The sequence below is a fragment of the Macaca mulatta genome, chromosome 1, assembly GCF_049350105.2.
Source record: "Macaca mulatta isolate MMU2019108-1 chromosome 1, T2T-MMU8v2.0, whole genome shotgun sequence".
NCBI classification, from domain to species: Eukaryota; Metazoa; Chordata; class Mammalia; order Primates; family Cercopithecidae; genus Macaca; species Macaca mulatta.
The window spans coordinates 126423388-126439179 of record NC_133406.1 but is presented as its reverse complement, the minus strand read 5'-3'; the positions used below and the strand labels follow the sequence as shown (position 1 = coordinate 126439179).

The following is a 15792-nucleotide window of genomic DNA, read 5'->3' as shown; positions in this document are numbered from 1 at the left end:
AAATGTGGCACATATACACCATGGAATACTATGCAGCCATAAAGAAGGATGAGTTCATGTCCTTTGTAGGGACATGGATGCAGCTGGAAACCATCATTCTCAGCAAACTCTCGCAAGAACAGAAAACCAAATACCGCGTGTTCTCACTCATAGATGGGAATTGAACAATGAGATCACTTGGACACAAGAAGGGAAGCATCACACACTGGGTGGTATTGTGGGGAAGGGGTAGGGGGAGGGATAGCATTAGGAGATATACCTAATGTAAATGATGAGTTAATGGGTGCAGCGCACCAACATGGCACATGTATATACATGTAACAAACCTGCACGTTGTGCACATGTACCCTAGAACTTAAAGTATAATTTTAAAAATGTAATAAATAAATAAATAGTATAATTATTGGGACAAGAAAAACATGAACTTGGTTTTTAAATTTAAAAAAAAAAAGAAAGAAGACTCAATCTCTGAAAGTTCCACCATATCTTCAAAGTTGTGCCAACCTAAATCTACCTGAAGTTTCTGTTTCTTGTTTGATATTCTAGGCAGAGTTAGAGCTAGAGAAAGAAAACTATTTTCTGAGTTAGGCTGATCAAACCAATCTTTGGTTGACCATTTAAGTCACTCATTTCTTTGCACTTGGCTGTTTTATTTCCCCTGTTTCCTACCATAATTTTCATTTGAAATGTTTAAATTCTCTTTTGACTCTCTTTAGGAGAAAAGGTACATTTTCCAACTATACTTCAGCCATCATGAGTTCATGTCAGAGATCAGCTATGATGGCAATGATATCAAACTAGCTCAAGAACCTGGAGCTTTTGGGTAGGGAGATAGAATGAAAACCCAAAAGGAAACCTTCTTTCTTAGACTATACCTGAAATCAGATTTTCTCAGTGCTTTTTGTCTCTCCCTATAATACTAGTATAATGTCAAATAACTGGTCTTTCACCGATTAACCAAATGGATCAAAAAAATTTTTAAGTATATCACCATGGTTCTTTTTTTTTTTTTTTTTTTTTTTGAGACAGAGTCTTGCTCTGTTGCCCAGGCTGGAGTGCAGTGGCATGATCTTGGCTCACTGCAACCTCCGCCTCCCAGGTTCAAGCAATTCTCCTGCCTCAGCTTCCCGAGGAGCTGGGACTATAGGCACACGCCACCATACCTGGCTAATTTTTGTATTTTTTAGTAGAGACGGGGTTTCACTATGTTGGCCAGGCTGGTCTTGAACTCCTGACGTGGTGATCCACCTGCCTTGGCCTCCCAAAGTGCTAGGATTGCAGGTGTGAGCCACCACACCCGGCCATCACCATGTTTTTTATATTTTCTATTTGTAAATAAGATTTCTTTTTTTTTTTTTTTTTTTTTTTTTTTTTGAGACGGAGTCTCACGCTGTTGCCCAGGCTGGAGTGCAGTGGCACGATCTCGGCTCACTGCAAGCTCTGCCTCCCGGGTTCCCGCCATTCTCCTGTCTCAGCCTCCTGAGTAGCTGGGACTACAGGCGCCCGCCACCGCGCCCGGCTAATTTTTTTTTTTTGTATTTTTAGTAGAGACGGGGTTTCACTGTGGTCTCGATCTCCTGACCTTGTGATCCGCCCGCCTCGGCCTCCCAAAGTGCTGGGATTACAGGCTTGAGCCACCGCGCCCGGCCTGTAAATAAGATTTCTAAGATAATTTTCCACAGTTTCAGGACTCAACGGATTTTATTTTCATTACAATATAGCAAAAATAGTAAGCAACAGACTTTTATTGCTACTAATACTTGGTAAAAATGGAAATGTGTCAATGTTTTGCTTATTTCATGAAGTCAACACATTTGTTTCACAATATGGTTTGCTGTGACTATTTTCAAAGAAAATACATCTGAGGTTAGACTGCTAGAAATTTTAAGTAACCCAATTGTATGACAGCATCTCAGGATGGGTAGAAAGTACCAAACATTGGCCAGGTGCAGTGGCTTACACCTGTAATCCCAGCACTTTGGGAGGCCAAGGCAGGAGGATCACTTGAGCCCAGGAGTTCAAGACCAAGCTGGGCAATATGGTGAAACCCCGTCTCTACTATTAAAAATAAATTTTAAAATATATTTAAATTTTTTTAAAATGCCATTGTACTAATTATTATTATTATGTATTAAACAGAAGACTTATCGCCTACTCCCTGCCCAATATTAGCATCGTGAAGCCTAGCAAAAACAAACACACAAAAGAAAAAAGAGGCCTATGGGTGATTGTTCTGATTCATAGGACTTTAGGGAGGCTCTGTTTAGGAATAATTTTGTTAATCTTTTCACAATATTGGTTGGTTATATGAAGAAAAATTACAATATTGAGAAAATTATCTTTTTAAACATAAGTACCAACTTACTCTTTTTCATGTTTCGCAAAATTTTCAAACTCTACAAAAGCAAAGAAAAGGAAAATGTTAGTTTTTTTCCTGTGAAATTTGAAATACTTTAATCAAGTAGAAATATAGACTTAAGTGAAAAGAATTAATTTCCTTAAAAATAGCCGTGAAAATGTACAAAGTTGTTTTTCCATCTTGCCATTTTTAATTCAGTGCACAACCTCTACTTGATTTTATCTTGCTATTTTTATCACCCATGCAAGTATCACACTACGTGTTTTGAAATAATATTATCAGAGGCTGAGCGCAGTGGCTCACACTTGTAATCCTGGTGCTTCGGGAGGCCAAGGCAGGAGGATTGTTTGAGCTCAGGAGTTCAGGACCATCTTGGGCAACATAGCAAGACCCCGTATCTCTACAAAAAGTAAAAAAAAATATTAGCCGAGTGTGGTAGCAGCTACTGGGGAGGCTGAGGCAGGAGGTCCGCTTGATCCCAGGAGTTTAAGGTTACAGTGAGCTCTGATACCACCACTGCGTTCCAGCCTGGGCGACAGAGTGAAAACATGTCTTTTATGAAAGATTAATAAATTTTGTTGTTGTTGTTGTTGAGATGGAGTCTTGCTCTGTCACCCAGGCTGGAGTGCAGTAGTGTGATCTCAGCTCACTGCAACCTCCGCCTCCCGGGTTCAAGCGATTCTTCTGCCTCAGCCTCCTGAGTAGCTGGGACTACAGGCACGTGCCACCATGCCTGGCTAATTTTTTGTATTTTTAGTAGAGACGGGGGTTCACCATATTGGGCAAGCTGGTCTCGTGATCCACCTGCCTTGGCCTTCCAAAGTGCAGGGATTACAGGCGTGAGCCACTGCGCCCAGCCAGTAAATTGTTTTTTTAAATTATGCTATCAGAATATTGACACGGAGCGGTGGGGTGCTGGCAAGGTGGCTCATGCCTGTAATTCCAGCACTTTGGGAGGCTCAGGTGGGAGGTTCCCTTGAGGCCAGGAGGTTCAAGACCAGACTGGGCAACATGGTGAGACCCCATCTCTACCAAAAATTTTTAAAAGCCAGGCATGGTGATGCAGACCTGTGTTCCCAGCCACTCGGAAGGCTGATGCAGGAGGATCACTTGAGCCCAGGAGGTCAAGGCTGCAGTCAGCCATATTTATGCCACTGTACTCTAGCGTGGGCAACAGAGCAAGACCCTGTCTGAAACAGAAAGAGAGAGGGAGAGAGAGGAAGGGAAGGGAAGGGAAGGGAGAAGGGAAAGGAAGGGACTCAGAGGGGTAGAGGGGATGAAATTCCCACTTCTCTCCTTTATTAGGACCATTTCAGAACCCACAGTGGCTTCTGAATATATCCATGATACACAGCCATTTTCATTCTAGCCAAGAATTTTTGCCAGTCATATTCTATATTCAATTTACTAAGGCCCCCTTCCATACTGTTAGCCATACTTCCTTCCCTCACTTTTATGGTGGTGTCTCTAATTAATCTCTTCAAGGAACCTACCCAAATTTCTTCTTTACTCCACATTTCTTCAGCATGTATGTTTTTAATCTGCTTCATGGCATTTTATTCTTCTTGATAATTTTCATGTTCCTCAAAGGTGTTCTGTTCCAGCAGATTAACTATACTATTTTCAAGGGCAAATAGTTATCCTTTATGACTTTTCTATTTTCCTAACACTGAACAGAAATGTGCTCTTCCTTGGAATAGATATTTAATAAATTCTTAATTTGTAACATTTTTAGTTATTTTTTAAAAAATAGATGATTTATTTACAAGTCAGGAAATCCTAGTAAAAATGCTCCCATCCTTGTCTTCAATCTACTCAGTTTCTAATGTTCCTCCTGTAGATAACCACTGTTAGTTTTTCATCCTCTATAGTTAGTATCCTTCCAGAGTTACTTATGAATATATAAATACACATATGTATCATATTCCTCTTTTTAAGTAAAAGTTAATAAATTATATATAAATATATTGAGAAAGTCCTAATTCTTTTTTAGCTGCACAGTATTCCATTTGTATGGATATAACATGATTTATGATTTATTTAATCAGTTCCCCTAACAATTAACACTATTAATTATGTTGTTTCCAGTCATCTGCTCTTACAGATAATGCTGCAATGAATACTTGGTATACATGTTATTTCATGTATATGCAAGCACATTTGTAGGATAAATTTCACTTCTAGTGAAATTGTTGAGTAAAGGATACATGCATTTGTAATTTTGATATTTCTAAATTGCCCTTCATAGAAGTTGTAGCAGGCTGGGTACAGTGGCTCACACCTGTAATTCCAGCATTTTGGGAGGCCAAGGCAGGAGGATTGCTTGAGTCCAGAAGTTGGCAACATAGGGAGACCCCATCTCTAATTTTTAAAAAAAAATTTTAAAAGGAAGTTGTACCACTTGACATTCTCACCAACAACATTGAGTGTGCTTATTTCCCCATAGTCTTCCTAACAGAGAATGCAATCAAACTTTTGGAATTTACCATTCTGATAGATGAAAAGCCATATGTCATTGTGGTTTTAATTTATAATTTTTTCATTATGAATGAGATTGAACATATCAAATGTTTAAAGGGCATACCACGCTCATTTATTTTCTTCAAACCATCTGATCCCATATTTTTGCCCATTTTTATTTGGGGGTTATTTTCCATGAATTTCTAACAGTTCTTTGTATATTAGAGTAATAACCCCTTTGGCTGTGGTGCCAGTTGCAGATTTTTTTTCCTCCAATTTGTTCTTTGTTTTTAGATTTTTAAGGTGATTGTTTTGCCATGCATAAATTTTCTCTTTTATTTAGCTGAATTTATCTATCTCTTTTCTTATGGTCTCTGGATTTTGAGTCATAGTTATAAAGGTCATTCACACTCCCAGGTTATAAAAGACTCTTTCCAGGTTTTTTTTAGGTTTTTGTTTTTTTTAATATTTTCATCTTTTAGCCATTTAGAATTTATCCTGGTATAGATATAAGGAATAGACCCTGCTTTTTTTCAGGTGGTTATCTATTTGATCCAACAACAGTTATTAAACCATCCATCTTTATCCCCTGATTTTGAGATACCACCTTCATTATATACTAAATTTCTACATATATTTGGATCTATTTCAGAACTTTCCCTTTTACTCTGCTGGTATATGTTTCTTTTTATACACTAATATCATGCCATTTTATTTTTACATTTATATTTTTGAGATGACATCTCACTCTGTCACCCAGGCTGGAGTGCAGTGGTGCAGTCTCTGCAGCCTCCACCTTCCAGGCTCAACCAATCCTCCCACCTCAGCCTCCTGAGTAGCTGGGACCACAGGCGCACACCACTATGCCCAGCTAATTTTTTGTATTTTTGATAGAGACGGGGTTTTGCCATGTTGCCCAGGCTAGTCTTGAATCCTGAGCTCAAGTGATCCGCCCGCCTTGGCCTCCCAAAGGCTGGGACTTACCATATTTGAATATCTGCTAAGGTGACTCGTTTATTGCTTTTCTTTTTATTTATTTTTATCTTTAAAAATTATTTTAGAAACACATTTATCTGAACTATTTTTATTTATTATTTATTTGCAGGTTTCTGACTATTCTTGCTTCCCCCTACTCCCATATGAACTTTGAAATCAGTTTATATAGTTGCAGAAATAAACAAGTTGGTAGTTTCATTGGGCATCTTTTACATTTATAAATCAACCTTAGAGAGAAGTGGATTCTTTTTTCTTCATTTCTTTTTATTTTTATTTTTTAATTTTTATTTTAGGTTCACAGGTACGTGTGCCAGTTTGTTATATAGGTAAACTGTGTGTCACAAGGGTTTGCTGTACAGATAATTTTGTCACCCAGGTAATAAGCATAGTACCCAATAGGTATTTTTTCTGGTCCTCTGTCTCTGAAAAATGAATCTTTAAGTTGTATTTTTTCTTCTTTTTGGTTTCCTTCTATTAATTTTGATTGTTATAATATCAACAATTAGTTTTAGTAAAGATATTTAATCTAATTTTCCATCTCAATGCTGGGGAGGGGGGAAACTTGCAGTAAGAGAAAGCTTCTGGCATGTTTCCCAAAACTCTTATCTTCTTTACCTTACTCCGTGTGAAACTTTTTCCAGGAGTCTTCAGTGTCTGTTTTGAAGATGTTGAATTTTCCATGGTGTCAGGACAGCTAGTAGAATATGTTTCTATAGATTGGGCCTGCATACCTTAAAAAAAAAAAAAGGAGAAAAACATGTTTCATTGCATACCTTCTTAAGCCTTCATGTTACATATAGTAAATTATTAGCTTGGCTTTTTTAGGCATTATTTTGACTATATGTTATGGGCTTTTAAAATGTTTTCTTTTGTGTAATCATTTTTGTACCTTTTCATTTAGGTCCTACTTTATTGTTAATCTTTTAACATTTTCATTTTTATGATTTTTTTGAGAGAAAGTACTACCACTTACAATCTTCATCGGCAAGAAAGAAGGACTCTAGAGTTCTTTCTGGGAGAGGAGGTGGGGGAGAAGAACGATCTTGATGTAGTTCTGTGATAAGAAAGTATACAACAAACCAGAGAAATCCATCAATTAAAAGTCATAAGTCAACACCCTTTTCTCTTTGTATAATTTTTTAATCAATGAATCTTAACCAAAAATCACCAAATAAAATATTATCTGAAAAATGACTGGAGCCTCAAGAACTTTGTTTTTCTGCCTCGTTAGCCAGTGAGCCTATGATTCATCAAAAATATATAGCTCACTTCCGAAGTATTCTCCCAAAGACACTGAAGCCACATATAATCAAGCTTCTAGATCTAACAACCATTTTGCATGAAATATTTGGGATAGAGGAACATGTTAAATAAAACCATCATGATACAATTAGCCAAATCTAGAATGTTAAGCAGTCTTTTAAGAAAAATGACTGACTCTTTTCAACAAATAAATGGTGTGAAAAGCATAGAAAGGAGAACTGTTATATATTTAAAAAGAAAATACAAAAAAAGAAGGGAGAACTGTTACAGATTTCAAAAGACAGATTTAAGAAGACAAACATGTAAACCAAATGCAATGTTTAGATTTTGTTTGAATCCATATTTGAATAAACCAACTGTAAAAAGATATTTTTGAGACAATTGAAAACTGAACAGTCTGGATATTAGTTACTATTAAGGAATTATTATTAGCTTTATTGGTGTGATAATGGTATCATGGTAGGTTTTAAATGTGTTTGAAATTTTCCATGATGAAGATGTTCAATAATGGACATATTTTCCCATGATGTAAATTTCTAAAGATACAGATGGTATTCTACTGACATAAGCATCTCATTGTATGGTGCTGAGTATTATTATATTAATTCCTTTTGAAAATGAAAATGCAGTAAAGTACGAGAGGTTCACATGTCATTGGTCACTGGGTTTGTTTAGTCCTTAGAATTTGTCTTATCAATAAATTGTCTTATTTCTTACATGCTGGGTAATACACACAAGTGTAGTACTTATTTCTAGCACCTAATAAAATAACTGGCATACAGTAGGCATTTAATAAATACTTAATAACTATTCTGAAGTAGTTCATCATCTTCCAGTTTGCTGTTAGGGAATATTTTGAAAACTAAAGTTGTTCGTTAACAGTATTCTAGTAAATATTTCCCTAAATTTTCATTTCATCTTAATATTCCCCTGACAAAGAACCCATAATGCCTGTTACTTACTGCATTAAATCTAAATTCCTCTGCCTAACTTTGGGTGTATGTGGTAAAATACACATAAGATTTGCCATTAGTGACATTTAGCATATTCACAGTATTGTACAACCATCACCACTGTTTACTTCCAGAATATTTTTCAGCACCCTAGAAGGAAACTCTGCACCCATAAGGCCATCACTCCCTATTTTCCTCTTTCTCCCAGCCCCTGGCAATCACTAACCTGCTTCTATCTTTATGGATCTGTCTATTCTGGGTATTTCATCTGACTGGCTTTTTTAAGTCCTTCAGAATCTTGCCTCACATCTTATTTACCCAAATTTATTTTCTGTATTTCACAAACTAGAATATCTATTGCAATAAAAAATAGCCTACTCACCATTTCTCCATACACATCATGCTCATTTCTACCTTTGAGTCATTGTTAGGCTGATCCCTGCTGTTGGAGTTCCCTCCTTTTTTCTTTCTGTCTATACAAATTATTTAAAGTTCTTTCTTCCACTCAGCAAAGCCTTTCCTAACCACTCCAGTAATGCCATCCTGTTTTTCCAGACTGCTGGTGATTACAGTGGGTACCACACAGATTATCACTTAGTGGTTCCATGTGAGTATTAATCTTATCTACTGAATTTGAATATGAGCATTAAGTAGTACTCTTATACATCGTGCCTATTCTAACACCATGTAAGGTACACAGAAGTTGCTTAGTAAAATGCTCATTTAATGATTAATAAAAATTATAATTGATAATATTTAATGAGGACTTATTTGACAAGTACTGGGCTAAAAGCTTTATGACATTATTGTATTTAATCCTCATAAAAATTATCTAAGGGATTCTATTCTCCTTTTATAAATGAGAAAAATAGATGGAGAAAGTATGTAATTTAACCAACTTTACGCATGTTGATAGTTCGTAGACTGGGGATTTGACTTAAAGCCTATCTGACTTTAAAGCCCATGTTTTTGTTGTCATGTTTTGTTTTGTTTTGCTTTGTTTTTGAGATGGAGTCTCACTCTGTCACCCAGGCTGGAGTGCAGTGGCGTGATCTCGGCTCAGTGCAACCTCCGCCTCCCAGGTTCAAGCGATTCTCCTGCCTCAGCCTCCCGAGTAGCTGGGACTACAGGCGCGTGCCACCAAGCCCAGCTAATTTTTGTATTTTTAGTAGAGATGGGGTTTCACCATGTTGGCCAGGATGGTCTCAATCTCCTGACCACGTGATCCGCCAGCCTCAGCCTCCCAAAGTGCTGGGATTACAGGCGTGAGCCACGGCTCCTGGCCTATTGTCATGGTTTTTAGAGACAGCATCTTGCTCTGTCATACAGGCCGGGTGCAGTGGTGCCATTATAGCTCACTGCAGCCTGAAACTCCTGGCAAAGCCCATGTTTTTTAACTCTTATATTGTCTGTATATGTATTTGAATAACATGACAATATGAATAAACATGTTAAGGGCAACTACCACCTGTGATAATGTAAACAAAGTACCTGGAAGTGCCCAATAAATATTAGTTTTTGTTCTTCAATGCATAAAACCGGCAAAGCTCAGGAAAGTACTGGAAAGGCAACAGCAAATTAAAGAACTAAGTGGCCAAAAATAATTTTTTGAATCACAGTGTTAACAGTGAGAAAATCTATATATATAATGGAAAAGCTGCAAAGTTTTAAAAGATTCTCTCTGAAATAATTTTTAAAGGGTTATATATTAAGGAACAGAATTCTAAAATCCTGTCTTCACCTTGCTCTTAACAAAATTTCTAGTCCGGGAAAACCAGAAATAAATCAATAAATACTGGAAGCTATTATGGGAACCAAGTAACTTCCTGAGGTGAATTACTCTAAACTTAACAAACCATTCTTCCAATCTTAGGGCTAAATGTCATCTAAAGCCAAGAGAAACTTTTACCTGATTTAGGACTTCGGAGTTTTACACTCTAAAAGAAAAACAGAAAGGAAAAGTGAAAGAAGAATATATGTATGAATTATACAAACTCAAAGCAAAAAATGGCATTTTTGAAATTATATTTAAGATAGCTGTAGAAATAATTATGAAATGTAGACCCTATTTTTCCTAATTCATAAGTGTGCTGAATTAGGAAATGGCATCCTTCACTCTTACGATGATTTTTTATATCCCATGGCAATTAGTCCTAAATTGATCCCCTTCTGACTTATTTCTGTCCCACCTAAAACATTTCCCTGAAAATTGAAATTGAAGTTACTTCATAACATTGGAAAGAATTATTGTTCTTTCCTCTGGGAGTTGTTAAGATAAATATATGTGGTTATTATTGACAATCATAATTACTAGTACATTGGAATTATAATTTAAAAGGCAGAGAATATTTACCTATCAGCATTGCAATTGTAGGTACTTTAAAATGTTTAATTATTTTTCCAGTCTCTCAAATGTTAAGATAATTGATTCACAGAATATATAGAAATGCATAACATTTTTAGATGCACTTCTATTTTTCCTCCAGAAGCAGGACACGTCTACTTTCAAGAATTATTTTCTATTTAATCCACAACCCCCCACCATCTCTGACTTTACCATCAACCACACTATTCCAAAAGGTTTATCTTAAGTAATATGCACACCTGTCATTCTCTATAACATATTATCACAGCTAACATGATACAGCCTACCAGATGACTACAGTGAACAAGCTTCCTACTTAAGTATGAAACATTTATTTTTGCCTTAACTATCCTTCAAGAATCAGCTCAAATGTTTCCTCTTTCACTAAATCTTCCTTGATCACTTCCAACCTGGAGGCATCTCCCACACTTGAAATTCTTTATCTTTCATATGACATTGATCATATTTGCTTTGTTATAATAAATATAGGCAAAAATAAAGATTTGTACACGTCCTATATCTCTACCACTAGACAAGAAGCTTCTTAAAGGCAAGAATTGTGTCTTATACATCTTTTTTATCCCAACATCCTCTAGCACATTGTTTTATATTTAGTATGTACTTAGGATTTATTGAATGATGGGTGTTAAAAATACAAGGAGTAGAACTGTAGTCTATTGAATCTAGATGAGTAGAGTCATTAAAAAATTATTGACCTTGCTTGGTCTAAGTCTCACAGAGTCATCAAATTTCTTTGGTTCAGATGCTCCACCCCATTCCAGTGATGTTCCAATTTTTGCCTTCACAGCTGAGGATAAGGATTTGGAAATACTTGGTGAGAATTCTCCTGGAAGAAAGTGAATATGTTTCAGTTCTTAGGGGTAGTATTCTTTTAGAAATCGAATGTTGTTCAGCAAATAGTACATAAAACATTGAAAGGAACTGAGAAGTAATCTAGTTAATTCACACTTCATTTTATTTTTTGAGACAGGGTCTTGCTCTGTCACCCAGACTGGAGTGCAGTGGCACAATCACAGCTTACTGCAGCCCCCAACTCCTGGGCTCAAGTGGTCATCTCGCCTCCACCATCCAAGTAGTTGGGACTACACATGCATGCTGCCATTGCTCTGCTAAATTAAAAAAAATTTTTTTTTTAGAGATGAGGTCTCACCATGTTGTGCAGGCTAGTCTTGAACTCCTGGCCTCAATGAACTCCTCCAACTCAAGGCTCCCACATCAGCCTCCCAAAGTGCTGGAATTAAAGGCATGAGCCACCATGCCCAACCCACACTTTATTTTGTACTTACTGGACTGTACTCACCAGCTTCCTCAACCACAATAAATGATTCAGGTGTCCGTACAGGAAGTGGAGGGGGGATTTCATCATCTATCCTTGGAGCAGTTGCTATCCAAAATGTCAGAAATATTGTAACAATTGTTAATTAGAACAATCCAAAGGAAATTCTTATATTCTAATATTAAATATAAATTTACCATAATTTATATTTAAATTCCGTTGAAGCACCATTATCAGTAAAGTTGGCACTTGTTCATTCGAGGAAAAAGCAAAATGAATTATCTTAAGGTACAAACCCACGAGGTTTTTGCTTATTCTTTAACATTTATTGTTTGTTTTAAAAGCTCAAAAGTAGGGCTGGGTGTGGTGATTCAGGCCTGTAGTCCGAGCACTTTGCAAGGTCAAGGTGGGCAGATCACAAAGTCAGGAGATCGAGACCATCCTGGCTAACACGGTGAAACCCCGTCTCTACTAAAAATACAAAACATTAGCCGGGCATGGTGGTGGGCGCGGTGGCAGGCGCCTGTAGTCCCAGCTACTCAGGAGGCTGAGGCAGGAGAATGCTGTGAACCTGGGAGGTGGAGCTTGCAGTGAGACGAGATTGCACCACTGCATTCCAGCCTGGGCGACAGCAGGAGACTCCGTCTCAAAAAATAATAATAAATAAATAAAAGCTCAAAAGTATTTTGATTGAGTCATGGTATATCAGTTAACATAAAATATTACATTAATTTTGGAAGCTTTGAATTACCTTTCGCATAACTCCTTTTGTTTTATATAGACTATATAATAAAGCATTATAAAGTGCTTTGATATGTAAAAGCTTCAGTTATACATTAGGTAAAATTATAAAGATTTTAGTATCTCTTCATTCTACACAAAATCCAAAAATATAGGTATTTTTCCATTTTACAAAACAATAGTATAGGATAGTCTTCTGTATTTCTATACAAACATTCCAGTTATTAAACATTTTAAATGCTATTATAAGAAACTGCCACCAGATGGCACTTGACGATATTGTTACAATCCTTGGAAAAATAAGGGTTTATTTTTTATTTATTTTTTTGAGATGGAGTCTCGCTCTGTTTTTTAATGATGCAGATGCTTAGAGAAGTCTAAGATATCTTGAGTATCTAAGAAAAGAAAATACATTTAAATGGTTAAAAATGTATAAAATAATCTAATCACAGAAGGAACTTCTTAGATCCAGATATTTTTGCAGCAAAGCCACAAATGATCTTACACAACTATTTATGAAGAAACTCTACAATAAATAATGTTATAGAGCAAAAGTTTTCTCCACCTCCTGTCTATGTAGAATGTGCTTTATAAATTATTTGATGATATACCTAAGGGAGTTAAACTTGTTCTTTGCTTTCCCTCATCATCTTCCACATCAAATTATTGTCATCATCTCTAACAGGATGCTCATTTCTATTTTCAAACTAATCAGTAAAACAGAACAATATGCATGATATGCAAAAATACAAAATTATAAAAGGTAAAACATGAAAGTAAAAGGTATACATAAGATAAAATTTTTACACAAAATATAAACATGTATTCTCATCTACTAAATTACTACAAAAGAGCAAGAAATCAAGTTCTCCCCTTCCAACTCCCACAGGAAGAGAATTCAGTTTTTAGCAATATGTTCAACTCATTTTAGCCACATAATTGTGCAACAAAAATTCTGGGTGCTATTGATCACATTTTTTTCTGCTCTTCTTTTGGAAGCTGCTTCTATATGTTAAGAGTAAATTCTGAAGCTAGGTGTGGTGACTTGCACCTGTAATCCCAGCACTTTGGGAGGCCAAGGTGGGAGGATTGCTTGAGGCCAGATTTTTGAGACTAGTCTGGGCAACATAGCAAGACCCCATTTCTAAAAAAATTTGCCAGGCATGGTGGCATGTCCCTGTGGTCCCAGCTGCTTGGGAAGCTGAGGTGGGAGGATCGGTTGAGCCCAGGACATCAAGGCTGCAATGAGCAATGTTCACACCACTGCACTCCAGCATGAGCAACATAGTGAGATTCTGTTTCAAAAAATATTTTTGAAAAACAGTATATTGTGGGCCTTTGATATACATTTCTAGGAATGAGGCGTGCCTTCTTTAGAAGTACTCCTGCTGGTACAGATCCTGTACCAGATCTTGACTGCCTCCATTGCTGCCTGTTTCATGGAATATTATATGTTTGATGTTGCTATTTTCAACTTATTACAGCATTAAAACACTCCTGAGATGTATTTATTTGAGGAGTAGCGGGAAGAAGAAAGAGAAGGAAGTAGGCCAGGCATAGTGGCTCACGCCTGCAACCTCAGCATGTTGGAGGCCAAGGCAGGGGGATCACGAAGTCAAGAGATCGAGACCATCCTGGCCAACATGGTGAAAACCCATCTCTACTAAAAATACAAAAATTAGCTGGGCGTGGTGGTGCACGCCTGTAATCCCAGCTACTCGGGAGGCTGAGGCAGGAGAATTGCTTGAACCCAGGAGGCAGAGGTTGCAGTGAGCCAAGATCGCACCACTGCACTCCAGCCTGGAGACAGAGCAAGACTCCATCTCAAAAAAAGAAGAAAGAGAAGAAGCAGAGAAGAGGGAAGATGAGAAGAAACCAAATATTCTATAGAAACAAAGTGAAACCTAAAATTCTATGCAAACTTTAAAAAATAACTTACCTAGTACAGCAGACTCTTGGTTCAATAGTGGGGAAATATTGGTTGGAGAATTCAGTGATAAAGAATCATGTGAATTGTAATAAGAGGAGAGGGATGTAGAGGATGTTGGCAACAAAGAAGAAGGAAAAACAGTTCCATCTTGCTTCTCAGGTAAATCAAGAGACATCTTAGAACCGGTACCACTTGGAGGCCATGATGAAAAATAAGGATCTTCCACTAAAGGTATGTAAGAACATACATCAAGAGCACCAGAGTCATGGTGCTTCACATTAGAGGCATTACATATTTGGTGTTTAGAGTCATACGGCAGTGAATAATTCAGTTCTGCTGAAGAAACATGCATTACTTTTTGAGACTGCATCTCTACAAAAGAAGAATCATGTGGTTCAGATTCCAAATAAGAAAAGTTTTCCTTGCTGTCCACCTCCTTGGTTTCTCTCTGCTGTATCAATTCAAAAGGAGTTGATTTGGTCCGTGTTATTGGCACCTTTGAATCAAAATATCTTCCTGCTGCATTTACAGGTTTAGAATTAGAACATGCCTCAAACAAAAGAGAGCCCAAATCCAAACTTTGATGCTTCTGAAGAGGTTCCCCAACTGTTGGAAATGCCTTTGTCTGCCGTTTCATGGTTGTATCAGCATTTTTGTCAAAACCGTAATTTAGCTCCAGAAAGTCAAAAGAAGTGCTTGATTTAGCAGGGTTCAAAACTAGCTCTTCCTTTGCACTTATTTCAGAAGTCCTAAAGTCAAAGGAAGAAGATTCTGTGTTTTCCATTTTTGTCCTTTGTTGGTTCATCATTTTTGCTGCTTTTATGGTACTAAAACAAAAAGAAAGCGTAATAATGACACCATACCCCAAATAGGCCTCTTCCTAGCATCACAATGATGTATAAGCATGAGATTCATCTCCCAGACACATTTAGTCAACGTTTAGATATATAAAATTGTACTCACCTTTTTGGTAAGTTAGGAGAATAAGAGTCTGCTTGGAGAGTGTGATTTTGCTCAGGAATACAATACTTTGCTTGACTCTTTAAAAGAAATAAGTCAAAGGCTGGTTTTCAGTGAAGCAATGTCAATAAGATATTTTAATATTTAGAAGGCTGAAAAGTAATTTTTCAGGAAATGCAAAGATTTAAAATAATTCATGAAAGGGTTAGATTAGCTTCCAAAATATTGAACTCAGCAAGAACTCGTTCATATACTGAGATGGCCAGAATAAAGGATTAATAGTGTCATAGAAACTAGAAAGGATTTGTGTATATCATCTTTGCAAATGTGGGAGTTTTGAAAATGTTCTTTGGTGAGTAACTTTAGTCTCAAAAACACTCTGCCTTTAGAAATTTCAGCATCTCAGCCCTTTATAGGTACTCTGGACCTATTTCATCTTGTTCTACTCTTTTCCTCCTCACTATGCTC

At 36.9% G+C, this 15792-nt stretch overlaps 1 protein-coding gene across 21 annotated transcripts in view; it reads right to left on the bottom strand.

Annotated features, from left to right (window-relative positions):
* PTPN22 (protein tyrosine phosphatase non-receptor type 22) overlaps positions 1-15792 on the bottom strand; it is a 69314-nt gene that overhangs the window by 10759 nt on the left and 42763 nt on the right. For 7 of the 21 annotated variants that reach the window (XM_077982426.1, XM_077982559.1, XM_077982201.1 and 4 more), the window contains 8 exon segments: positions 15328-15404; positions 14374-15191; positions 11718-11801; positions 11113-11243; positions 9941-9968; positions 6789-6869; positions 6431-6546; positions 2366-2396 (listed from right to left, as the gene is read on the bottom strand). In XM_077982426.1, the coding sequence (XP_077838552.1) occupies positions 2366-2396; positions 6431-6546; positions 6789-6869; positions 9941-9968; positions 11113-11243; positions 11718-11801; positions 14374-15191; positions 15328-15404 (1366 nt within the window). 21 annotated transcript variants of the gene reach the window in all.